Raw genomic sequence first — 26304 nt, forward strand, 5'->3', positions numbered from 1 at the left:
AGAGAGAGAGAATGAATGTGTGTGTGTGTGTGTGTGATAACGCTACTTCTATTGGTATTTTATTAAATATGTTGTTACCACGCCGGAATTGACTTACGGAGCACTTACTCTTTCAGTGGCTTTGCTATTTAATGTAAAGTAAATACTATCATTTTCCTGATGATTAAAGCACCACGATTTAGCACAATTGTTTACATTTTTCGTGTGTTTTATGTTGTCTGTTGTGACAGTTGGAAGTGTAATACTGTCACTTCTAGCAACAAAATAGAGGGAACAAGTAATTTAAGAATATTTGTATGGATATAAAACATCCGCATTTTTTGTGCCCACAAAAGTCATTGATCCCCTGGTCAAATGGGTAATAACCCCAATAGGAACCATTGTACCATAAATTGTTTCTATACGTACACATTTGAAGAACGTACCCATAGGAGAGAAGCATTTAATCCTCGATTTTTTGAAAAGGTATGTTTGGATAACTATATCTGTTCACAATTAATTGTTTTCTGGGTGGACGAACATCTCATTCTGTTGTCAAAGGCCTTAGTGGAGTTGACTCAATCTTGTTTTTTTAGCCAGCTACTGCCGGCTAGTTTGCTAACTTGCAACTCATTTTGAATGATTGGTTTGCATTGCTGTCTTTGTCGCTAACCACAAATCCAGGTGTTAGCTAGCTATCTGGCTTTTAGTTATTTATATTATTACGTGTTTACTTAAAACATACCAATACTTTGTAGCTAACTATGTTTTAAAACAAGTAGCAGCTAGTTATAATATTGTAGCTAAGGTCATGTCTAAAATTTAGCGCGTCTGGAAGAAGTTTTCGCATTTAGATAAAGTAGTGGACGATTGTAGTTTTAGTCACATTTAAGAACGGCTGGGGCATATTGATTTTGCAAACCCTTCTGTCGGAGAATATGGATAATAATGGCAAACTAATTGACATTATTGTTGAATATATGTATATATATTTATAGCATCCACATTAGGTCACGCTATAGGCTACCGTTAGTTAAGTAATATTCGGATAGTTTAGTAAAAGTTCAAGAATTACATGTCACATTTGCCATGATTACCATGAATATTAGCTTTATTTTCTAGACTACTTCTTTTTTTTTCTTTAGTCATTCATTTGCACTGGACAAGGACAGCCTTTGATTAATCCTTCAGTTCGCATTGCGTTTTACACCTTTTGTGTCTTTGATCATCTTCAGGCGCCCTGCCCCCGATTGGTTTTTCAGTTGTTGCCATTGGGGGAACACAAGTTGCTTGGCAGCCATGCCAACTGTGGTTCTGATGGACGCGTCTCTGTCCATGACCCGGCCAGTGGCACTGGAGGGCAACGAGGAGTTTCAGAGGAAAAACCTGGCTATCCACGGGCTCACTATGCTGTTTGAGCATATGGCCACCAACTACCGCCTGGAGTTCACCGCGCTGGTGGCGTTCTCCTCTCTCTGGGAGCTCATGGTTCCCTTCACCAGGGACTACAACACTCTGCAGGTACCAGCAGCTGCCCTGCCTAGCAGACTTCCAGGAGTTTGTTTGCTGATAGGAGACAAAATAAAGATAGAGGATGTTTTCTGGGAAACACTCCTTAGAAAATACAAAAAATATTCCCAACTTTGTGGACCAGTGGTAGTTGTCATCCCTCATTACATTACATTAAAGGCATTTAGCAGATTCTCTTATCCAGGGCAACATACAATGAAGTGCAAATCAAACCTAGGGACAAGTACGTTCAGGACCCTAGAGGAAAGTCCTAGCATGATCACATAGATAGAAATTGAACCCTTGAAAAGCACATCAACTTATCAACTAGCCTACAGCTAGTAACCCGAGTCCTACAATAACTATACATAAGTAGTATAATCTATGACGCACACAAGGTTAATCATGGTGGTGAACTTCAAAACATCAAGATGGTATGTGAAGTAGCCTGCATGTACAAGTGTGTCATTTTCTGAAGCTCCCTGTCAGGGACATTCTCACTTTACCCACAATGCTATATTCTCTTCCCTCCTGTGTGGCTGTAGGAGGCCCTAAGCAATTTGGAGGATTACGATAAGACGTGCCTGGAGGCGGCCCTGCAGGGCGTCAGCAACGTGGTGCAGCAGGAGTGGGGCAGCGCCTGCCCCTGTCAGGTGCCGTGTGTTCTCCTCTCCGAAGTGACGGTGCATCCTGTTGTGTGTGTAGCCCAGCAGACGTGTTAATTTGAGGTTCTTCCTGGTTTCAGGTGGTGCTGGTGACGGACGGGTCCCTGGGGATTGGGCGTGGCTCTCTGCGCCACTCCCTGTCCACCTTGAAGCACCGCGGGGATGACAAGAAGTTCCCGCTGCCCTTCCCTTTCCCGGCCAAGCTGTACATCATGTGTATCGCCAATGCTGAGGAGGTAACATGTTCCATGCCCCCCCGGTTCCCAGCACCCTCTGGTTTTTGCGTTTTGCTACTGGAGCAGTGAACCTGTAACCTGTTAGACCGTGAGAACTGCAGCATCCTGACTTTGCTGCTATATGCTGCTGTGATGTTCACACCCTGTTTTAGAGCTGTTTCTCACTGTTGCTGAGAACTGTGTTGCTGTAATATTTGTGATTCTGTGTTGCTATAATGTTTATAGTTGTGACATTCTCATAATGTTGCTATAATAGTTGTGCTGTTCTCATTGTGCTGCCATAACAGTTGTTGCTCATTGTGTTTGTGCAGCTCCAGACCAGTGACACTCTGGAGAACCTGGAGCAGTTGCTAACACTGAGTGCAGGTGGGGGCCAGATTTTCACCATGGAAGGGCCCCTGTGCCTGAAGAGTGTGCAGTCCATGTTTGGGTGAGCATGCGTGCGTGTGGAGAGTGGCGGTTCCGGTGACTTCCAGGTGTTGCGTGTGTTTGTGTTAGCGGCAGTGCACTTTCTACACTTTGTGTGTGTGTGTGTGTGTGTGTGTGTGTGTGTGTGTGTGTGTGTGTGTGTGTGTGTGTGTGTGTGTGTGTGTGTGTGTGTGTGTGTGTGTGTGTGTGTGTGTGTGTGTGGGGCCAACCTCTGGTGGAACAGGATGGAAGCAGCTTGTGTTTTGTGCGTGTCTTGCGGGCAGGAAGCTGATCGACCAGGCGTACACGCCCTTCCACGCGGTGCTGCGCTGCGGAAACCTGTCGTCGGACGTGCAGGTGTTCCCCCGGCCGGAGCCAGTGGTGATCGACGAGGAGGTGGAGCCCTCTCCCAGGACCATCCTCACAGGTGCGCACAGCCTGTCCTCTCTCTGCAGGGGAGACCTGGAGCTCACAGCTCAGCATTCACACTTCTGTGCATTTTCTCCCTGATGCAGATCTGGAGCTAGTGGGCTTCATCGAGATTGGTGATATTTCAAGCCCCCCTGTCTTGTCTAGACACTTGGTATTGCCCATTGCTGTGAACAAAGGTGTGTCTTCTACAGCCATCTCAATACATAAGCCTGCTGTTACAAAATTGCACATTGTTTGGTTTGTATAATATACTCGCTCTGATTGGTCAGAGGTGGATGAGGTGGGTGCTGGTACGGCTGAGGAGACGGAAGAGGAGACTTCGACCACTCAGATGGCGGGAAAGAGCCCAAACTTCTGTGTCTTGCTGCACGGGAGTTTGAAAGTGGAGGGAATGGTGGCCCTTGTACAGCTGGGGTAAGAGGGGAAAAACCTGCGTATCTGAAGGAAGCTAATTTCTGTGTTTGGCTCCTGCCATAATAGGAGTACAGCTCAGTTTGTAACGACTCATTAATTGCTCTGACAGTGGCAGCACTATAAAATACTTGTTTATCAAAGTGATTTGGCAACATCTACTCTTGATGAAATTCTCTCTCTCTGTGTACATGCTCGGTGCAGAGGGAGTTGTTGTTGTACTAATTTGGCAGACCCCCTGATCCAGAGATTGCAGCTGCAGACATAAAGGAAGTTTCTGATCAGACCCCTCTCCTCTCGTCCTCTCTCCCGTTCCCAGACCTGACTGGTACGGCATGCTGTACTCGCAGGCCGACAGCAAAAAGAAGTCCAACCTGATGATGTCGCTGTTTGAGCCCGGCCCACTGCCGCTGCCTTGGCTGGGCAAGATGGCACAGCTCGGGCCCACGTCAGGTACGGAGAGCCGGACTCTCCTCCCCTCTCCTCCCCTCCCCTCCCCTCCCCTCTCCTCCCCTCCCCTTCGGGAGGAAGAGGTCACAGCCTTGTCCTTCACAGACCGCAGCAGGGGCCACAGCCTGGCTTTACTGAAACGTTTTCTGTTGTGTTTCTCTGGCCTCAGATGCGAAGGAGAACCCTTACGGAGAGGACGACACTAAAAGCCCCTTCCCCCTGCAGCCCAAGAGCAAACGCAGCTACGCGCAGAACGTCACAGTGTGGATCAAACCCAGCGGCCTACAGGTACAGAGCAGAGCTCACTGACTGCAGTGAAGACCCCACACTGACCCACAGAGCAGAACTCACTGACTGCAGTGAAGACCCCACACTGACCCACAGAGCAGAACTCACTGACTGCAGTGAAGACCCCACACTGACCCACAGAGCAGAACTCACTGACTGCAGTGAAGACCCCACACTGACCCACAGAGCAGAGCTCACTGCAGTGAAGCCCCCACACTGACCCATAGAGCAGAACTCACTGACTGCAGTGAAGACCCCACCCTGACCCACAGAGCAGAACTCACTGACTGCAGTGAAGACCCCACACTGACCCACAGAGCAGAGCTCACTGCAGTGAAGCCCCCACACTGACCCACAGAGCAGAACTCACTGACTGCAGTGAAGACCCCACACTGACCCACAGAGCAGAACTCACTGACTGCAGAGAAGACCCCACACTGACCCACAGAGCAGAGCTCACTGCAGTGAAGACCCCACACTGACCCACAGAGCAGAGCTCACTGCAGTGAAGACCCCACACTGACCCACAGAGCAGAGCTCACTGCAGTGAAGACCCCACACTGACCCACAGAGCAGAACTCACTGACTGCAGTGAAGACCCCACACTGACCCACAGAGCAGGGGCCACAGACCTACAGGGCAGGCTGTGGGTCGAACACCATACTGGGGTCAGGCAGGCGTCATGGTGAAGCAGCGTCTACCCTCAAGTGCATTTTTAAAGGCAGGGCCATAATTCCCAGCATGCTGTTCTACAGACAGACGTGCAGAAGATCCTGAGGAATGCCCGGAAGCTGCCAGAGAAGACACAGACTTTCTACAAGGTGAGCAGCGATTGGGCACCGAGCATTATAAGACATCTACAAAAGCTTTAATCCTGCATTGTGGCAAAGCACAGCTTTTAAGGAGCAAGATTGTGTTTCCCAGTTCTTTTACACAACCAACTATTTTCTCCTCAGGATTGAAAGTTTTTGTATTTGGGCAATTCCATGATAACCTACATTACAGTGCAGGATATTTGAGTGGTAAAGTCCAGTACAGCTAGGAGGAAATGACTCTTAATCAGTCTCTTATGTAGCTGTATTGGGCTTTACCACCAAAATATCCAGCAGTTGCAACATCAGCAACTGTGAACTGGCCCTGTACAGGAAGTAACAGACTAATGCAGCTCAGCGTGTGCGTGTGTGTGCATGTGTGTCTCAGGAGCTGAACCGTCTGCGGAAGGCGGCTCTGGCCTTCGGGTTTTGGGAGCTGCTGAAGGGCGTGGCAGAGCTGCTGGAGAGGGAGTGCACCCTGCTGCCTGACTCGGCCCACCCCGACGCCGCCTTCCAGCTCTCCCACGCCGCACAGCAGCTCAAACTGGCCAGCACCGGGGACCCTCAGTACGCCGCCTTCGAGCACAGCATCACCCCCATGGTCACCGACTTCTCCGGGGGCGACAGAGACAGGATGTAGGGGGGCGATAGAGACAGGATGTAGGGGGGCGATAGAGACAGGATGTAGGGGGGAAAGGTACAGCACCCTGTGTAAATGGCCCTCCTCCTCCCATCTAAAATCCTACCCTTAAGCAGACTGAACTAAGTTAATTCACCTGTAGAAATTGTGACGTGTGTGTGCGTGTGCGTGTTCGCACTCATGCGTGTGTGAGAGAGTGAATGTGAGAGAGAATGCAAGTGTGACGTGTCATCATCTTAAGGGGTCATTGTGACTGGCAGGTGACTAAACTTCTTCAGATTAGAACTGAAGGTTTTAGTATAGAGGAGCATTGCTTTGGACATCAGGGACCATGCAGGTGCAAGGTGAGGGCTGGGCTGTGCTGCCCTTGTACACCCTCCACATACAGCCAACAGGGCTGTACTCATGCTCTTAGTGTTTGTGCTCTGTGGGAGTCGCACATGAAATGTCTTTTTGTACCTTGAAAAGCTTTGTATATAGTGTTTCCAGACGAGGGATTGCAATTAAACCTTTTTTAGCAACTGTGGAGGTGGAGTAATGAAAGTGTGGAATGGTACATTAATTAGATGGTACCCATTGTTTGATTTCCCCCACCCTGTTAATATCATAACTTACTGAGTACACAGTTTGTGACATTAGACTGATAAGGTTCTATCTGCATTCAGAGTAGTTTTGAGCTCTTATGCTTCAAAGCTTTCACATCCTAACACAGCAAACCCTTAATACTTAACCTATACACAACATATTTATGACACCAACTCATTTTTGTCAAAAATGTCAGTTTGAATGCTATAATTTTAAGGTCTCAAATTGTGTCCCACCAGAGATGGGACCAGGGTCCCTTTGGGTACCTCTTATTCATTTTGCATAAGCACAAACTGTTGAAGAATAACTGGATCACCTCAAATGGTAAATTAAGGTTTTCAAGAAATCCCTTTATAAAAAATAAGATTAAGAACAGTACTCTTCTTTTATGGACGTTTTAAGCTACTTGTTTCTCAGAGTGTCCAGTATTTCAAACAATCCCAGTGATAAAATTAAAAATGTATAAAACATCCTGGAAATACAAATTCAGTTATAATACCCGAATCTTCATCAAACGTTTTATTTGCCTTTCATACAATTCATTTCAAATAATTTGTGCCATTCAGCAATAGTCAGCCTTCATATGTTCATCTAAAGACACAAAACGAGGTTCCAGTGTATTCTTCCATCGAGTTTAAAATGGCTGCTTTTCCCTGAGGTTTCTGGTAACCCGCCCTTTCATTATTACTAGGGTACATTCAGGGAGAGACCTGTCCAGGGATCGGTGTTTGACAGGAAGTGATTCCTCCTGGTCAGCTTGATGGGCGAAGTTCCCTGCTCCCACGACTCAAATAAACTGCACCGACGCACACGTCGTCAGCACACACTACATGGAAACGAGAGGCTGAAATGCAGTTAAAATTGCCTATACTTTGGTCCTGCCGCGCTTGAAAGCAGTTAAAACTCCCATGGTAGTTTGGTTAAAAACTGCCCTGGCTTGATGGCATACCTGTATGGAATGCGTGAAATGCTATCTTCCAAGTGCAGCCTCTGTATCGTACAGGAAGAGATGAGGGTAATGGCTTCAAGCCAAACTGATAACGTAGTAACCTTTCAGAGCAGATGCAATGACCAACACAGTAACAAACCAATCAAACTATATATGTTCTTCCCACCTTTTCAGTGAAAAAATATTAAAATACTAAACAAATCACAATAAATCAAAAAACAAACACAAAAGAAAGTTCAACCAAAAACAATATTTAGTCAGTACCCCAGTAAGGATATTACTGGTGAGCACTGCTAGCCGAATAACTCAAAAGTTATTACTTTCAGTTAATTACCATTGGGTTTTTATGGTATTGCTTGCTACAAGGCTTTCCACCCTGTGCTATGTTAGTGCTTCTCTCCACCTGTCCTTTCCCTAGCTCTCCTCACTGTACAATCCCAGAGACCCACAAGATTTGCTTTCAGGACAATATGGAATACTGTCATATCTGAAATATCACAGCACTGAAATCTTTATTGCAGATTTGATGTGCTTGTTTCTATTCAGATGAAATGAAAGTAAAAATGTATGTAAAGCACTGCTTTAAAATGTTTTTACACTGTCCCTAATATACAGCACTGCAGTAGGGTGGCAGTGGAGGAAAGGAGGATCATTTTATTTAGCCTTGGGACGCGCCCCGTGTATTCTACAGTGAGGGCTAGTACAGCAGTGACTGGAGGGGTGAACGTAGAGGACGGATAAAAACCCACGATGTTGCACAGGCTGTAGGTTACAGCAGGATAGGAACACGGTACAGGGTGAGGTGGCACCACTAAGTTGCATTTTGAACAGAGTAGCACGTTGTGCTTAAATGAGAGAAGCTTGTGGTATTTTACAGCCTCCTCTCTGAGTATCAAGCAAATGCCCCCCCCCCCCATCCATTTTAATTATATTTTATCAACTCATGCTGACGTTTTTAAAAAAAGAAAAAGAAAAATGAAAAAGAAAAGAAAATGAATGCACTTGTTTGCTTTAAGAGGAAGTCCTGTGATATGTGACTGCGCTACAGTGGGGGTGGGGTTAGGGTGCAAGCCGGAGGTGGGAATGATTGCTGTGGTGAGAAGGGAAAGGCAGCCAGCAGTGAAAAGGGACCTCCGATCCCAGGGATCCGAGGACGTCGGGGTCCTCAGTTGGCCTTCCTCTTCTTGGAGCGGAATCGTCTTCGCCTCTGCTTGTAGAGATGGCGGAAGTTGATGAAGAGGCCTGGGAAGAGAGGTAAAGGAAACCATCCGACACTTTATTGTGTGACTTTGTCACAGGGACACAGGGAGGGACATGGAACATACACATGCACCTTCATGCTTATGTACAGGTGAAACTGTTGTCTGGGTAAAGGTTATGTCAGCCATTTTATGTTTTTACCTTGTAGTATGCATCAATGTAGAACAGCATACAGTAAGTAGCGCATTCTCTAACCAAGAAGTGGTTTGTAAGCAACAAGGCTAGGAAGTGGTGAAGGCCTGGGGGAGGGTTCCCCTCGTAACTCACCCAAGAACATGAGCACCAGGTAGATCTGCAGGATGTAGGAGAAGCTGAGGGACTGGCCTAGGGCTCTGGGGAGAGGGATGCTATACAGACGGGTCTCATCGAAGATGGGCAGGGACTGGATCACAGCCACCGCTGCGGTACAGCAAGGGAGACCACTTTTAGCTGCTGTCAATCCATTTGTATTGAAATGTGTCCTGGAGCTCTAAAGGGCTCACTCACCCTCTGCCAACACTCCCAGCGGGTACAGCGGCATCCAGATGGTGTACCTCAGCCAGGTGAGCATCTTCCACTGTGTGTCGATGCAGGCCAGCATGTAGAATGGGTACCTGGAGGTGAGGGGAGACAAAGGGGACTGTAGTTGAGTTGCAGTAACAAACGGAATAGAAGGCTCCTTGTCTGTTCTGGAGGCCTGCACTGTCTTCCTTCTCAATGGAGCATTAATGCTTCTCCATTTTAACTGTGCGGATGTCTGAGATCATCTATAAACCTTTTCTGGATAACCGGTCCCCTGCCTGCTCCGACTGCTCTACAGCACTGCTGGCACCACTAGAGTCCTGTTAGTGATACTGGTGCTTGTAGCAGATCAGGCGATATGCTTTGAACAAGCCTCTGCACAGTGATCAACAGCGAGGAAACCGGGCCGTTTACAGTTTCCTTATCTGACACCAGCAGATCATCACCATTTCCTCCAGATCTGCTACTGCACAGCGTTATTCTAGACTTAGCAACTTCATCGTGAAAAACATGCACGGTACACATTGTAAAAGCGATAAAAACCAAGGGCACAGGTAGAAAAGAGCAAGTAACAAATGTTCAGATTTAAAGTGAACAAAGATATTGTCAGTGATGCAAGCACTAGCTACTTGAGTCTTAAGAACACCTTGTGGAGAGCCTGTCACATGTGAGTGCGCCAGGGGACAAGGGATTGATGCACCCCCCCAGAAGCCTGCAAACTCAAGTGGTTACCATAAGTATTGCAGCTTATTAAGCCTCTGGTTCATTATCCTATTCATTCCTTCCTGTTTACTGTAGGTACCCAGTGCAAATGCTCTGATGCCAAATATAGCCCCAGTGCACATGCTCTGGTGCCACAAGGCCCCATAGTCAAACGTGGCAGCATCCATGAATCGGCTTCTCATCTCATTGTGCAGTTTCCATAGGAACCCATGGAACCGGTAAGAGGGAGCTGTCTCCAGTTATTCTACATCTCAATAGAATGAGTCAGTTACAAGCCAGGGTGTAAGAACGACTCCATGAGGTGCTTTGCATCTAAAAGGTTGCTCTGTATAAAAGTTAAGGACTAGAGCAGAAAATGCCGTCTTCTCATTGTAGCTTGATTACCTTACAATGACGTTCATGATCAGTATAAGGTGCCAAAGTGGGAATTCTGCAGTTACTTGCACTGTGACCAGGTTGCATCCTAGTTCTGGATTTATGATGGAGCCTCCAGCCTGACCCAAGCCTGACACACGCTCAAGAGAAAATCCTGTACTGGAGCTAGTCTGGCATCATCCTGACGAGGATAGCTCACCTGAAGATCTCAATGATGCTCCACAGGTAGAAGACGAAGAACACCACAGCCTTGTTCTGCATCTCCTCCAGGCTTCCAAAGATGACGAAGAGGATGACGTTTCTCCCAACCACCTTCCAGATAACACACAGGGGATACCACACCATAAACGGCTTAATTCTATGAACTTCAGAGGCGAATGTTGATGCATTTCATTATGGATCCACGGTCTGCTTGACCAAGAGCAGGATCCTGACATTGCTTTGGCTTTCCCGCGACTTTGTTGTGGACTCCACCCTACATCACAGATGAAGGATGAGGGGGTGGACTTTGAAGGCACCTTGTAACGTGTCTGCTTTGTGCACAGTATGCATCAGAGATGGACTCTACCTGAATTAGAGCAGGGAAGACCCCGGTCCTGACCAGGCCCAAGGCCGGGTTAATCACTTCTGCCACAGCCAATATCTGACAAAAGTACATCATGTCGGCGATGGTGTGGAACGTGTCGTAGAAGGAATCTGAGAGACAAGAAAAACAACACTGGTCATTACTGTTAGGAGTTTCTTAGAATACTGAGACACTAAACGCCACTTCCTCTTCAAGAATTTTGATGTAGACACACATCTATAAATAGCTGTGGCAGCATCATAAAAAAACATTTGCATGCTGTTTTGAAGTTGTGTCAAAACGAAGATCAGAGCCATTTCCATTTTCCGTTGCTGATAAAAAAATAAAAATCTGTCGCTTGTAAACCAAAGGAAAACTAAACCAAAGGGGAAAATTCTTATCTTATTGTACTTTTGATATTTCAACTTGTGTAGCCAGTTTAAAGTCTTTCTTTCAGGTGTAAGTTTAGCTTGCTCAGATGGTCAGCTCTCCATTCTTATTTAAAGTATTAATTTTATGTAACGAACAGATTACCATTTTTTGTTAACTTTCTCTGTTTTCAAATGCCTAATTCATCGTTGCTAATTGCTCCAACCTCTTGGTGCAAGTTACTGCAAGTTACGAGTCAGGCTTGCACACACATGAGGTGGAGGGATGTGGTTTATTTTGTGATCTGGCACTTATCCACACATATATAGCTGACTGAGCTAGGGAAATTGGTGGAAATAAAAACCGTCATACACACCAGCCCTCCAGGAATGGAGCTGCTCAACCCTGTCCTAGACTAAGGAAGTAGAGGATGGACTGAACGTGGGTGCTGACCACCTAGCCACTATGGAGAATCTTTGGTGAAGGTGTGAACTTTGACCCCTCACCTTCCCGCAGTATGAAGAGGCGCACAGTCATGTTGACAAAGATCCAAGAGAAGCCCAGGAACTGAACCAGGTTGTACATAAACAGGTAGCCCTTCTTCAGGTTCAGGAATGCTGAAGAGGGGGATTTATTTAATTAATGTGCAAATCGGTTACCCAGTCACAAGGGAGCAACGCTCCACCGGCATGTCAATAACATTATCCGACAGCGAGCATAATGTCATGTTTCAGCTGCCACTCTCGCACTGTTCTCTCTCTCTCTCAGCCACAGTCAAAACACTTAGCAGATTAAGACACAGATGCCTCCCCCACCCAGCCAAGGCCACAGTGATGCGAGCACTTCTCTAAATGCTCATAATGCATGACAGTGTGACTAATAAAACCTTACTTCATGTAGCTAACACTCTACACAAACTATCAATCACCGGGGCCAAATCAAACAAACATGGGCTCACATGTAGGCAGAGTACTTACGATCCTGAGGAACCCTTGACTCAATGGTGACCTTGTTTATTTTCTCCTCCTTTTAGACAAACAGAAAGAGCAAACACAAGAGTGCAGAAGCAGCACATGATTACATCAAAAACGCTTAAAAATAAAGCTACAGCACAGTCACCAAGTCAACTCAATTTGACCTTTTCTCATTTTCCCTTTTCATATTTTCTTATGGGTCCGAGTCTACTGGACTCATACTCCAAACTGAAAAATCAGACAAACACTAGGATCATTCTGCCGTGCTTATTTTACATAAAAGAGTAAACGAAGATCTGAGAAAGTCAATACAGCACTCAGTTTGGTATCACTTCTGTGCCTGAGATACTTTTGCGTCCTGTTCTTGGAAACCTTACTTTAGCACGCAGCTCCATCTCTGCGTCAGACTCGTCCAGCCAGCGGTCAAAGTCTGGGGCCAGGAAGAGAGGCTTGCGCTCCTGCATTGTCAACCTGTCCCACCAGGAACACTCCTGCTTCTGTACCGAGATGTTCACCTGACGCTGTGTGGACCTATGTGTTACCTGTGGGCCAGCACACACAAATATTAGGCACAGTTACATATGGCACTCAAGCGTAACTACTGTGAAATACCAAGAGTGCCACATGGCACTCTCAACCTTTTCAACCAATCAAAATGGCTGCTATACTATAGTTTTGAGCCCCTAATAAAACCCGAGAAAATTCTCAACCAAAGCCAAAACCCCTTGCGATTTGGGTGTTGGCACATCATATTGGGCTGGGGACAGACAAGGTTGAAGGATAAGGCTGGTATAATTTTGTACATTTCTTATTTCAACATATATCTTATGAAAAGACCAAAACCTACAATGCTTCTGTTGACTCGATCCTTTCTGACATTCTCCAATCCCATTAGGCGCTCAACCACGAAGGCAATCATTCAAATTGTGTGCTAAAATCATTGAATACAGCTCAGAAAGTCGTGTTCCTCTTTCGTGCAACCTATTATCATTTTAAAAAAACTAAAAGAACATGGCCAGTAAAATGGAGCAAACGGTTTATTTTCACGGGGGCTATTTTCATTGTCTGTGCCATCCACTTGTATACATTTGATACTTTCTACACACTGACAAAACAATTGCTATCTCATAAAATTCTCATAAAATTGTACAAAGTACAAAGGCTAGGTTCATCACAATGATGAATTATGCTGACCAAAGCAACAGTATGTCTCTGACTTATTTAGTTTTTTGGATAACAATGTTCTGTAACTACCAGAATATTGGTTATATCTGGCCTCAGCTAGATGAACAATTCTAGATGAACAATACTTCTTGGTAGGATCAATTAAATTTAAGTTTTGGTCCGTCTTTTCGTGGGATATTTAATAGGATATTTGATCAAGAAAAATATAAAATTACTCCGGCCTTACCCTTTAAACAGACGTGTACACACCACAGGTATTCATACACGTACAGGCGATAGAATACAAAATACAAAGTAAAGAAGAGCTTCCCTCTTTCACACAACTGGTCTCAATCAAACATAGTTTTCAAACGAAACAGAAATGCTTACATACAGCCACAATACTGTAACTGTACCCATTCATCGCGATAGGAAGTTAACTAGGCCATCTGTACCTCTGGCTTCACTGGCTCCAGGAACTCCAAGCTGAACTCATACTCATTGTCTCCTTTTGCACCATGACCCTGGGCTAAAACACAAGAAAGTCAAAAGCAAAGCTCTCAGGACATTAGTGTAAAAGCAGTCTGAAGGGGTTTGATGCAGAAACCCAATGCTGACTGTAGATGCCCTCCCATTAGCAAGCATCAGAACTTACCTCTAAAGTGAAGGATATTCTCCTGTATGCTAATGTCGAGATCCTGTCAGAGAGGGAGAGGAAGCAAACCTGCTGTAAAAAAACAGTTACAAATGAAGCAAACTGTCATTCTGCATCTACCAGCTACACCCTCCTCTGCTGTTACTTCCTTCTTCTGCATTTGCAACATTGTGATAAGATCGTGCAACAGCACAAACAAAAAAGTGCACCTTAAATCAATTTAGCTAGAGTAACATTTTATCTCTATTAGGATCTGTGCAATTGCAGGAGGCTAAACTGGGCACATCTCAGCTAGACAGGTGTTTCATGCTCTTACAAAGAGGGAAGTTTCACTCCGGCTAAAGCTGTATCCACAGCACAAGTGAGCTGCTACGATTGTCATGGTAACCACAAACTGACACCACAAACTGAGTTATTTTTTTAGTCAGCCTCAAAGATGTGTGAAGCTCTCACTTTAAAACACAGTAAATACTGGAATGACATATCTTTCGAGACTCTCCTATGAAGTCTAATAATGTACAACAAAACATCTTATTTTAATCATCTACATTTACAAAAGCTACTGTGTGTTTTCTTTTTCTGGAGAGTTACAATGCAATCCACATTTGTTGGAGTTGAAAGTCAATGGTAAAAATGTGCTGCTTACCACATTGCTCAAGACTTAGAACAACTAGGAATCTGTTCATTCAATGCAGCCAACAGAGGACAGCTCCAAGGGAAATTTGACCTATCTGTTTGTTAGAAAACACTATTGTGCCTTTGGGGCTGCATTTACATAAAACTTGCATAAAGCAGGTGTCACATCTGTTCTGTAGCAAATCAATACCCCCATTGTTCCATAGGGCTCTTATTTCCTGACTTCATAAGCTGTTTGTATATGCAAATTTATGTACTAATGACCAGTTTATTTATGTATTTGTTTCAATGGTGAAACAAAAAGTTGGTTTACAAAATATTAAAACAGCCCATTAATATTAATTAATCCTAACTCAACTCAATTTATCATAAATAATGCATGCCTTGGGATTTTGACAGGCCAGGTGGCTTGCCTTGCAGGTTCGAACTCTGACCTCCAATGCCATGACAGCCTGTTACTAGATCCCGAAAATCTATCTAAGAGGCTAGCTAACCGAACGGTTCAAATGATTAATGATGATTTGTAATGTGTGCATCATATAATGTAGTATGTAGCTAGTGTAGTTATCTCGATGCAAATTTGACTGATAACGATAAAAAAGGCAGTCTTTGTCCCCAGCGAGATGCCTAGCAGTAATGATTAGCTAGCTAGCCAACAACACACTTGTTTAGAAAGCATTTGCTGTGGTATCGTACACCTAACTTGTAATTATAAATGTCCACACTTCAGATATAGTCATTTAAAAACAACGCCACCACCATCATCATCATCATCATCATCATCATCATCATCATCATCATCAGAAAACGAATGGCTATCAGGCTAGCTACCTAGCTAACGGGGGCTCACGGGCATAAGTTAATGCGGAGCAAGAAACCAATATTCTAATGACTCCTCGCCCGGATTTACAGCTAGCAAGCCTCGGCTTTTGACAGGTCTTGTTCCGGCACTTACCTGAGCGTCACTCAATTCCACTCGCAGGTAAATTTCGCTATGCCGCTGAGCCCAATACACGTGTGGTGTTAGGGTCTGCATTTTAGCGTGATGAATGCAGCCACAGAGTAGTTTTCAGTGAAGATCGAGAATGAACGTGGCCCCAGATAACATAACGCAGCCTTCGGCGGAAGCGGTATTCCAGGGATTCGCTGTCAGTTGCCCAGAACATTCCGCAGGGCCAGCGTGCGCGTTCCACTAAACTCGGGACGGGCTCGTGCACGCTTTGTTACAATTTTTAGTGGTTGATGCAATGATCTGTGCCAATCTGGATTGGTTTGGATGGTGAAACAATACTACAAAAAGCAAATGTGTTCAGACTTACTAGATACAGTAAATGAAAATGATATTATAAGTATTGGTGGATCTCACGTTTATTCATCATTGGACACAGGAGCATCCATTTGCGTTCAACCAAACTTGTGGTAACTACCGTAACTGCGATGTACGGTTGTAAAAATTCCCCTAGCCCTACACATCGGCAATGGGTAAAATTGTAAACGATACCTTGACATGTCTCGCTTAATTGGCTTTACTATAGACTGACAGGGCCTGGTGGATATCAGAAACCATTTGTGAAAATGTAACCGTTCAGAGACAAAGCAAATTTGTGGCAACATAACAAATCTGGATTAAATGAATAAGGATATATCTTTAGTTAAATTATGCTTTTTCATCTGGTCCTTAATCAAGTTGTATCATTTAGCCTTACTCTGTATTATAAGAGTGAGAGTATATTTGATGGGTTTTCAAGCAAAGATCTTAAAATGAGAGCTGTATAGTCTCTTACAAGTACGGTAGGAGACCTTTGAGGGCGCTACAGATTCTGTTGTTTTGGTTGCGCTAAACGTCAGCTGTCACAGCACAGTGGTTGTCCAGGACCAGGAATTGGTTACAAAAAGCAAATTTCCCCATTGAAATCCATTAAAAACTACGAATTAACCCTGGCGAAATTATACTATTTTGGCAGTATTTTTTAATAAATAATAATAAATTAATAAAACATTCACACCGAACTAACTCTCCATAGACCAGTTATTATACAGAGAAGAAAATATATATTTATTCCCATTCATGTTTAGGGACCCAGTGCGCATGCTCTACAGCAAAAAAAAAAAAGAAAAAAAAAAAGTCAAACATGGCAGCTGCCATGGTCTGACTTCATGCGCCATTGAGTCGTTTCCATAGGAATCTGTGAAAGAAACGGAAGCTGTCTCCAGTTCTTATATATCTCGATTGCTCTTAATGAATGTGGTGCTTTGTCTGTGAAGCACAAAGCCAGCGTGGCGCTCTGAAATATTACAATTAAAACCATAAACTGCGGTTTTCTCTTTTGATTCGTTAATATTAATTTTACATTTTCATCAGCCAGTGTGGATTTTCTTACAGTGCAACCAAACCTGCCCTGTGTTAGCTAGGCGTAACATGCAGCAAAATGAATGTGCTAAATCTGATTTTAACTCGACAACTTCATCTAGCTCACAGTTTCGTGTTCTTGTTGGTGTAACCGGTAGTGTAGCAGCCTTAAAACTGCCGTTGTTGGTGTCCCAACTTCTTGAATTACCAGGGGTGAGTTGCCAGCTAGATATCAATGCGTTTTCTTCATGTTGAGAAATGTTATTTTCTTGCTAATAGTTGGCTAACTTAGCTCCGCGGCGGCAATTTCCAATCTTGATAAGTTAGTAACAGAACGTTTAATTGTTTAATGTACACAGTGTGCCATCTAGTTTGGTGTGTAATGTTAAGTGTTACTTCTTCCCATTTTGACTTGTTTAGCAAGGGTAACGTAACAGTTGTGCGTAGCGAGCTAGCTATCGCTGAACGTCTCGTTTCGTTTAACTAGGCTAAGTCCGAATGCTAGTTTTATTAAAAAGGATACACCTGAAGTAAAGGATGCAAATGTCTACTATATGCCCCATAGTTAATTGATTCAGACGATAAGCCGCAGTTAGTTTACACCTGCTGATATTTTCTTTTCGTGGCTAGGCTACCTAGCATTAGCGTTTTGTAATCTTAGTGGATAAGTTGCAGTTCTTATACTCGCCACCAGGGGGAACTAAAAAACAACATCTGAAAGGAAGGCCTCAACGTTCCAATGGCTTTGTTTTTGCATTTCCCAACCAAGACGGTTGTTATTCACAAACGTGCCTGTGTGCACCACAGCAAGATGTCTCTCGATTGTCATTTATTTCTTTAACATTGCATGTTTAGTAAAGTAGCGAATGAACGTAATTCGACCTGGAAAGAACATTTTTGTCTGAAATCAAAGGGGGAAAATATAACCACATTTGTTCTTGAGCTTGGGTGGAACACCTGCCTGCTCAGGTTGCCATATTTGCATTCATGGTCTCTTCAGTTTTTATGATGGAATTTGATTAGCGGTTATATATGTGGGGAAATTGGTTGTTCATAGTAAAATAAACATGAAATGAGACAAGCTTTATTCTAAGTTATTGTTTTAATACCGAATTTTGCATGTTGGCCAGGCTGCTATTTATTTAAAATTGTTTCTGTTTTTAAGCAAATTTGTAATTTTTACGTTTCTTATGCAACATACACACATTTTCTAGTTTATCCTGGTGTGTTAATACAGTTTCCCAGAAATGGTTATTAAAGCAAATATTTTCAGTGAGGATGTTATAACGTTTGGTGGCTCAATGGTGGCCATTAAATGCAGGAAAAATAAATAAAATAAAATCTACACAAAATAATGGCCCTGTAATATATACACTATAACTCACTAGCATATGGGTACAGGCCCTGTCAGCTACATGTCACACAATAATAAATCTATGGAAAAATGACTGATCTTCTGTGAAAAGACTAGAAATGGCCTGATCGTAATATGGGGAAAGTTCAGGTCTATGCCTTTTCTGGATATAGCGATGCCAACATGCATGTAACAAGATGTTGCTCTTTTGGTTATTTTGAAACGTATTAACTCATGTACATTTAATAGTAACTGAAAATAGGTTTATTACCCACTTTTAGCATGATGGATAAATCCACTCATTCAGCCCATAAAATGTAAGCCTGCTTTTGCCTCAGACGCTAGTAAATGTGACTGTGTTCCATACATGCCTCTGTTCCCTTTTCTATCCCAGATAGACTGTTTTGGTTTCAATTCCCAGGGTGTCACATTGGCCTTTGTGTGCAAATATGGAAAGATTAAAGGAACGGACTGCAGTTATTTGTTTGCCGTGATAAAGAATTCATTGTGTTCTTCGGCCATGATCTTTGGCCTGTTTTGCTTGCATTTGCTGTTTGAGTTTGTATGTGTGCAATGCTGGGAACCCAGTTTATATGGGGATATGGGTTGGGCAAATTTTGCCTGGATTTCCATGTATGAAAAGCAAATTGGAGAGAGTGAGGAGAAGAGGCTTAGAAGTTGTAACTCTCATTCTGCCATTAAAATGGTGGTTGGGTTTGAACATTTCATTTGATCAATTCCAATTTATGTTTTTCCAGTCTGTCAGTTGGCAGTTACTCTTTGCGAGGGGATCTAATGTGAAATGTTGTTACCTGTGTTTGACATATTTTGTCTAAAAACGCCATTGTAGATCAGTGGCGGAGCGAGTCTTTTATGCCTAGCAGAGATGCCACGGTGTGTTTATGGTGTTGGCCTGAAGAGAAAATTAATCCTTCTCTCGAAATCGAGAGGCACTCCAGTCAGGAAAACACTTTGCACTTCATCCATTTATTATACAGGTCTTTATCTTAGGGTACATGAGTCAACAAAGTCAACACTATACAAAAAAAAAAAAAGAAAAAAAAAAAGATTACTCATGGCAGTCTTTATACTATCCCAGACCGTGTGTATCGGTATCCGGGACAATGTCCTCATTTGGTAGAAGAGTTCAACTTTGTTTCCTACTGTCCAACTGCACACTCCCTCTTTTTCTTCTCTTTGCTCGAGGCCTGTGGGAGTTGTGATGTGTGATATATTGGCATTTGACTCAGATGGTTTCTTAGTCAGCCCTGATCACATGGGTAATGTTGATTAGGCCAGAATGTAATAAATCTTTTGATTTTTTTCATGTTTTTTGTGGCAATAATAAGGAAGCTCTAAAAGGTCATGTAGAGCTGTAGAGATTTATTTGCTCCGTTTTCCTGTGATAACGAGTTTTCTTCTTTTATTGTCACATAATAACAGATGTTGTTTTCCTGCGATAACAAGATACTTTTCCCTAGATCTCAAGAAAACAAAACGTTGTTGTCTTGAGATAATGGCAAAAATAAGTAGAGCTCATGATTACGAAACTTCGTTTTCCCAAGATAACTACAATTGATTTTAAAATCATGAGCCTATCTGTAGCCATGTCCTAAAACCCAAATCTAATCTGCTTACCAACTAAATGCTTTCAGGTGTTCGATCACGTGGCTAACAGGGAATGCTCTGAGAACATACACTAATGTTTTCTATAGGTTAAGAAAATTACTGTAATGTTGCAAAGTTAACTTTCCTGGAGTCTAAAAATATGATGTAAGAATGTTTCCATCATGTCTTTAGAATGTTGTATAATTTTTTTTTGTTTGTTTTGTTTCACAATGTTTTTAGAGAATTCAGAAATTTTTCAGGTAACCTAGAATAAGGTTCCTAACATTAGTGCAAGAACTCCCAGAAAACTTGACAGATTGAATGTCCTGGAAAAACTAACCCTCAGAAAACGTTCTAGGCATCTGCCAGTCAGCATACTGCAGATCAACAAAATCTCCAGTCTTAGTGTGGTTATCTTGGGAAAACAAAGTTTTGTACTCTTACTCATCGATTTTTGTCATTATCTCAAGATAAAGTTTTGTGTTCTTCAGATCCAGAGAAAATGATTGCATCATCACAGAGAAAGGGAGCAAATAAAACGTATGTATTCATGGGCTTTCAGGGCTTTCGTAGCCTAATATGGATGAAGCATTGATAAACTTTCATTGGTCAGCTCTTTTCCTCTCTCTCTCCCAGGTTGATGTCCAGGTGGTTGCGACTGCCCACGCGACACACTTCTACAGCCCCGAAGAGGTCCCGGTCAGAATCTATACGGACAAGGATGAGTGGCAGGTACACGCAATATGGTAACCGTGTAGCGCCCACTCTCCTGCTTCAGTCTGTAAGGGTCTCAGCTTCACAGAGTGATTTCGTCTCTGAGAAATAAATGCTTGTGAAATGGGCATCAGCTTCTTTCAAAATCACATTTCTGTACATGGGCTTTCAGCACCAGACACAAAGGCCTACAGGCAATTCTAGAGAAGAGTTTTGCATAGCTAGTGAGGTAGGTTAAAGTTAGGAGCTGGGCAGCTCCTCATTTTAGAGGCTTGCTGAAAACAGTACTCTCTGAAATAGAGATGTGAGCTTCTTACTCTAAAATTGTTTTAGAAATATAAGCTTCATTTTGTCGAATTTGTATCCTATTTCAGCAATGACTGTATTCAGGCTGTGTGTCTAGTGTTTCACCCACTGCTGGTAAATGGCCTCCTAGGTAGTTTTGACGTGTCTCCTGTCCTCCCTCACAGTGGAAGTCTCGCTCTGACCCCGTGCTCCACATCGAGCTGAGGCGCTGGGCCGACCTGCTCGTCATAGCCCCCCTGGATGCCAACACCCTGGGGAAGATAGCCAATGGGATCTGTGACAATCTGCTGGTGAGCATCCTGTGGGACTGTGAACCGAGGACTCTGAACATCCAGATTTTGCTGTGTGTATGTAGGAAGGCTGGGCAGGTTTTTATCTCCAGCTAAACCTGATGTTGGAATTTGTGTTCAGGTGATGGCCTCTGCTACTGGTTAACAAAAAAAGAAATGATGTGAGTCCCTGTCCTGGGGTGTAATGCATGCATGCATAGCTGGTGTACCACAGCCTTAGCAGAACAGCCTAGCTGTTTTTCACCGACATAGGTGCATTTAGACATGTACGTAGTGTGCACTTCGCTCTCCTCATCTTTCGTTCCTGGCAGACAGGATCCCAGCCCCAGCAACACCTGGGAATGTCATTGCTTCTAAATATAAATCCCTGCACATTTCACACATGTTCATCTTAAATGTCTTGATCTGAGACACAGAGGTGCAGGTGCATAAGACAGAATTACTGAAGGAATATGCATAAACACTTAATAAAAGCATAATGGAAGCCTAACAGACCAGACAGATTTTTTCACTCCTTCCCCTCCCTGCCCGTGTTATCTTGTTACGCATTCTCCGTGGTGTCGTCTCACGACCTTTGCCTGTTTGCTTTCGACAGACCTGCTTGGTGCGGGCCTGGGACCTAACACGCCCCCTGGTCTTCTGTCCCGCTATGAACACAGCCATGTGGCAGCACCCCATAACCGCCAAGCAGGTGGCCACCCTCAAGGAGTTCGGCTACATCGAGGTGCCCTGCATATGCAAGAAGCTGGTCTGCGGGGATGAAGGTGTGTGGTGACAAAGTGCTACTCACGTCTGTGGCTAGCCGTGCACTCTGAACCAGGCTGGGCTCCACTGATTTTTGGAGAATATCTGTAGAGCAGGCACCGCTTAACTGGGACACCAGTAGCAGTTAATTGACTGAAAGGGGGAAGCAAATTGCCACAGTGGTTTTGTCACGGTGCACCGGTAGAGATCGCAAGGGACCAGTTGCCTTCTCAGGCTCCTGTCAGTCATGGCTGCCGGGGTGAAGCGGGTGTCGTTGCCCCTCGGGGAGAAAGTCCAGATCGTAGAGGAGCTGGAGTCCACCGGGGTTTCGCAGACCATCGTGGCCAGGAAGTTTGGCGTTTCGACGTCCCAGGTGTCGCGCATCATGAGGGACAAAGCCAGGCTCCTGCTGCAAAGGGAGAGGAACTTCAACCAGCACCGGAAGCGGCAGAGATTTGCCAAGGAGAAGCACATCGACCACAAGCTCCTCATGTGGGCCCGGCAGCAGCTCGCTGAGGGCGTCCAGGTCTCGTGTGCGACCCTGAAGCAAAGGGCCACGGAGCTGGCCCAGGCGGAAGGGACGGCCTTCACGCCCTCCGACAGCTGGATCACTCGGTGGCGGGACCGGCACAACATCGCCAACCGGCGGCGGAAGCAGAAGAACCCTGAGCAGACCCGCGCCCCGGCCGCCGTCGACTGGAAGGCCACCATCTTGAAGCACATTCTGGAGTCATATAGCCCCACCAACATATTCAGTGCCCATGAGGTCGGGCTGTGGTTCAGGGCTGTCCCTGAGAGACACGCCTCGGACTGGGAGCCTGTCAGATGCCGGGCCGGCGACAGAATCACCGCCCTGCTCTGCGCCAACATGGCCGGGACCGAGAGACGGCCTCTCCTGGTCATCGGGAACACCAAGCACCCCCGCTGCTTCCCTGGAGACCTGCAGTCTCTCCCCGTTTCCTATGCCAGCGCCAGCAAGGCGCTCATGACCTCGCAGCTCTTCCAGCAGTGGCTCCAGAGGTGGGACAGGTCCCTCCGCTCCACTGAGCGCCGGGTGTGCCTGTTGGTCAACGACGGCCCCGCTCACCCCTCCACCGTCCCCCTGTCCAACATCCAGCTGTGGTTCCTGCCGTCCAGATCCGCCCAGGTGATCCAGCCGATGGCGGTGGGCGTCTCCAGGGTCTGGAAGGCGCACTTCCGCAGCCGCCTGTACGCCCGGATCGGAGCCGCCCTGCAGGCGGAGCCCGGGCGGTCGGCCGGGGACGTGGCGAGGAACGTCTCGCTGCTGGACGCCCTCTACCTGGCCGAGGAGGCGTGGAGCTCGGTGAGCGAGGCCACCGTCGCCGACTGCTTCCACCGGGGCATCTTCTGCCGGGACGAGGCGGCGGAGGTGTGCGAGGAGACCGAGTCGCTGGCGGGCGTGGCGCTTCCCGAGGGGCTCACGGCCGCCGAGTTCGAGCGGTACGTCGACGCGGACGACGGGCTGGAGGCTACGGGAGCCCCCGGCCGGCCCAAGCAGGCCAGGCCCGTCGACGGGCTGCGGGTGGTGAAGGTGGAGGCGTCGGACGAGGACAGCGAGGACGAGGTGGCCCCGGCGCCCCTCACCCTGCCCCAGCAGATGCAGATGGTGGCCCACCTGAGGCAGCTGCTGCAGGAGGGCGGCATGCATACGGCCCTGCCTCTGCTGAGAACCGTGGAGGCCCAGGTTCACGCTCACGCGCACCGGGCCAGAGGTGCCCGCACTCCGCACGCAACTCCCCCAAACCAGAGACCATCCTCCTCCTCCTCACTGTGAAGTTTCCAGCTTCATGTACAGTGCTGTTCCGACCCCTCCTACCCACACACAATGTGTCAGAGTGCTGCGTAGAAATGATTTATTTTCTTATTTAAAATTCTAAGGTAGCCAGGAAGGTTGACATTTCATTTGCTGTCTTTATTTTATTATTCATTTTTTCTTTAGTAAGAAAAACGATCTATTTTTTTTCTTTAAGAGTTATTCAGGGACATTCTTTGGCGAACAGTTTCACCCGTAGGCTTTGTCAGGTGACTTGATGAAGCCTTCAGGCAAAATGTGTTCTTCCAGGCAGCTATGTCACTGAATAACTCATCCAGAATAAAGATGAAAAGATATTGTTGAGTACAATTTTTCTGCTTTGATGTTTTCTTGGAATCAACACGCCACATGTGCTATTTTGTTGTATGACTTTTTAATAGAGCCACTTTAATTACTATTGTTAAATGCCACATAATTATATTTTTTAGTTTGTTACATAAAAAAACCCAAAAACAATCCAATGTTTCCTGCAGCCACAGACACTCAACGAGCTAACCGCACAGGTCACGCAGTACGTTACATTACATTACATTGCAGGGTGTTTAGCAGACGCTCTCATCCAGAGTGACGGATGCAGTTCAAACACAGGAAGTGTGAAGAGGACAGACCCTGGAGGACAGTACGGTTCCGAGTCCTAGCGTGACCACGCAGATACAGTTGGAACCCTTGATTAGGGGAAAGACCTTTCATATCTGGCTCCCTCATGCAGTCCGTGGGCACCCGACCAGTCAACGGGGGTCATTGGAGAGCGATGAACTTCAGACCCCTAACTGACTGAGCCCTCCCATACCCCGGCCGTCAGAATCACCAACTGCGAATTGCCCTCCCGAATCTGCTCTTTTTAATGTGAGAGTAATGTGTTCAAATAAGTGTTAAATACCGTTATTCATTTGTTTTCTTAGCTCTATTAGTTTTCATGAAGGTGTCCCAGTGTAAGCTTGGTGAACTGTATCTAAGGTGGTGAATTATGACATCGGTATTTGTCACTCAATTGATGGGGACTTTCACCTGTGTGTGAAAATTCTAAGCCTTATTGTCCCCTAGGTGGGAACAAAGGGTTCTTTCATGTCATTCATTCCAGAAGGTTAATTACGTCTATTAATTATTCATTATCTGAAGCACCAGCCCCTGTTTTTCTGTGTACTGTGAAATCCTCAATTGTTTCTCCCCAAATGTGGTAAATATACTATGCCTAGTTAACCTATAGAGTTTTGTACAAATTTTTTCAGTCTCCTGCTAGCTGTGTTCAGGATGAAGAGTACTTAAAGATACAAAGGCTGTAATACTAATTACCACTGATTATTGGTCATTATTCCACAAATATAATTAATAAATGCTCTATTGAAGGAATGCTTCAAAGCCATCAGCTTTGACAAATACCAAATTGAAGTGATCGAATAAAAATGTTTTCATATCTTTTCAGTAGTAATGCTTGTTCTATAAAAAGTCACATTGCTCATTTAAAATGAAAGAGGTGTGTGTGTGTGTGCTGTGTGATTCCTTGGCAGTGCTTTTGTCTGTCATCTTGGCTGCGTTTCTAATTAGTATGCTCTGTCCCGAGGGAGTCTGTGGAATATCCCAAGGTTTGATGTGTGAAGTATGACAGGAGTAGGCTCACTCCTGCTCTGTCCTCCTGGAATAAAAGCACCTAGGGAAATCTTTTAGCCCGAGTGTTAATTGAAGCAATTGATGTTGCTGGATGTTATTACCAGTCAACAACACGGTTAGATTAAAAGCAAATCTTGACTGACATGCTAAGTATGTCATGAGAAATTTGACTCATGCTGTTGAGGCACAAAAGCTGATAATGACTTGATTCATTGCTGATTGAGTGGCGGTTTGAGTGATTTGTGGGTTGCTGGCTCTTGCTTCGTTACTGCAGAGGCGTGTCTCACTGCAGGCCTTTGTCTCCTCACAGGTAAAGGGGCAATGGCAGCGCTGTCTACAATTGTAGACGTAGTCAAAGAACACCTTCCACGGTCCCATAGCTAAAGACACAGAGGACAGTGCTGGGGACTGCTTGACCTGGTGTTCGAAGATGTGCCCTTTCTCGATGTGTAATTATCAGGGAGAAAAACGGTGTAATACCAGTCTCAATATGCAACAGCCAATACATTGAATTCCCCAATATTTTCCTGCAGAATTGTTCACTTGTTTTATTGTTTTATTAAACTTGCCCATTTAATAAGCAATGCTTCTGTCGTTCCTTCCTCCCATTTCACCATTTTCCATGACATTTTTACATTTGCAAACTGCTTTGTCTCTGAATAACTCTAAGAGTAAACCGATAAAAAGATAATGTACAAGAGTGCAAATTATTTACCAAATGAAGACTGTTCCTACATAAAGTCAGGTGAAGGTGATTGGTCGATACGTGGGGAGGAGGCAGTTGTATCAGAGGAGAGGTGGGTACATTAAAGTTTGGATAAACCTGTAAAAAATGAAAATGAGCACAGGAGCTGATGGAGTTTCAAACTGAATATGCAAAATCAATTTATTCACCAAATCATGTTCACCA

At 44.9% G+C, this 26304-nt stretch overlaps 3 protein-coding genes across 6 annotated transcripts; 2 read left to right on the forward strand and 1 right to left on the reverse strand.

The window, feature by feature from the left end:
• The first annotated feature begins 339 nt into the window (after positions 1-339).
• ints14 (integrator complex subunit 14) lies at positions 340-6356 on the forward strand. Of its 2 annotated transcripts, none has more exons than XM_061222180.1 (12): positions 340-465; positions 1215-1500; positions 2034-2141; positions 2234-2389; positions 2701-2819; positions 3082-3224; positions 3313-3405; positions 3499-3643; positions 3960-4093; positions 4260-4378; positions 5134-5199; positions 5579-6356. In XM_061222180.1, exons 2-12 carry the CDS (start codon positions 1279-1281, stop codon positions 5828-5830), a joined length of 1557 nt encoding a protein of 518 aa, XP_061078164.1. In that variant the 5' UTR covers positions 340-465; positions 1215-1278; the 3' UTR covers positions 5831-6356. The 2 variants fall into 2 exon arrangements, with proteins under 2 accessions (XP_061078164.1, XP_061078163.1); XM_061222179.1 differs by lacking the exon at positions 340-465 and adding an exon at positions 524-663.
• A 563-nt stretch (positions 6357-6919) lies between these two features.
• On the reverse strand, positions 6920-15788 carry hacd3 (3-hydroxyacyl-CoA dehydratase 3). 2 transcript variants are annotated; one of them, XM_061222181.1, is made up of 11 exons: positions 15542-15788; positions 13951-13993; positions 13751-13824; positions 12509-12673; positions 12135-12183; positions 11664-11774; positions 10792-10919; positions 10423-10535; positions 9111-9217; positions 8892-9023; positions 6920-8606 (listed from the first exon to the last, which is right to left on the reverse strand). In XM_061222181.1, the coding sequence occupies exons 1-11, from the start codon at positions 15620-15622 to the stop codon at positions 8530-8532; spliced, it is 1080 nt and encodes a 359-aa protein (XP_061078165.1). In that variant the 5' UTR covers positions 15623-15788; the 3' UTR covers positions 6920-8529. The 2 variants fall into 2 exon arrangements, with proteins under 2 accessions (XP_061078165.1, XP_061078166.1); XM_061222182.1 differs by having other exon boundaries at positions 13951-14022; positions 15542-15658.
• A 929-nt stretch (positions 15789-16717) lies between these two features.
• Positions 16718-25974, forward strand: ppcdc (phosphopantothenoylcysteine decarboxylase). Of its 2 annotated transcripts, XM_061222679.1 has the most exons (5): positions 16718-17149; positions 20535-20630; positions 21083-21208; positions 21804-21972; positions 25705-25974. In XM_061222679.1, the coding sequence occupies exons 1-5, from the start codon at positions 17006-17008 to the stop codon at positions 25776-25778; spliced, it is 609 nt and encodes a 202-aa protein (XP_061078663.1). In that variant the 5' UTR covers positions 16718-17005; the 3' UTR covers positions 25779-25974. The 2 variants fall into 2 exon arrangements, with proteins under 2 accessions (XP_061078663.1, XP_061078664.1); XM_061222680.1 differs by lacking the exon at positions 16718-17149 and having other exon boundaries at positions 20535-20644.
• The last annotated feature ends 330 nt before the right edge of the window (positions 25975-26304 follow it).

Source organism: Conger conger, chromosome 15, assembly GCF_963514075.1.
Source record: "Conger conger chromosome 15, fConCon1.1, whole genome shotgun sequence".
Classification (NCBI taxonomy): Eukaryota; Metazoa; Chordata; class Actinopteri; order Anguilliformes; family Congridae; genus Conger; species Conger conger.

Bases quoted from the DNA above. Each gene is read 5' to 3' on its own strand.
- ints14 (XM_061222180.1), top strand. From the start codon at position 1,279: ATGCCAACTGTGGTTCTGATGGACGCGTCTCTGTCCATGACCCGGCCA. The intron at 1,501-2,033 runs GTACCAGCAGCT...GTGTGGCTGTAG, and splicing joins GGGACTACAACACTCTGCAG to GAGGCCCTAAGCAATTTGGA. The intron at 2,820-3,081 runs GTGAGCATGCGT...TCTTGCGGGCAG, and splicing joins AGTGTGCAGTCCATGTTTGG to GAAGCTGATCGACCAGGCGT.
- hacd3 (XM_061222181.1), bottom strand. From the start codon at position 15,622: ATGCAGACCCTAACACCACACGTGTATTGGGCTCAGCGGCATAGCGAA. The intron at 13,825-13,950 runs GTAAGTTCTGAT...CTTGTGTTTTAG, and splicing joins GAATATCCTTCACTTTAGAG to CCCAGGGTCATGGTGCAAAA. The intron at 9,218-10,422 runs GTGAGCTATCCT...CCTCACCTCCAG, and splicing joins AGCATCATTGAGATCTTCAG to GTACCCATTCTACATGCTGG.
- ppcdc (XM_061222679.1), top strand. From the start codon at position 17,006: ATGCAGCAAAATGAATGTGCTAAATCTGATTTTAACTCGACAACTTCA. The intron at 17,150-20,534 runs GTGAGTTGCCAG...TCTCTCTCCCAG, and splicing joins AACTTCTTGAATTACCAGGG to GTTGATGTCCAGGTGGTTGC. The intron at 20,631-21,082 runs GTACACGCAATA...CCTCCCTCACAG, and splicing joins CGGACAAGGATGAGTGGCAG to TGGAAGTCTCGCTCTGACCC.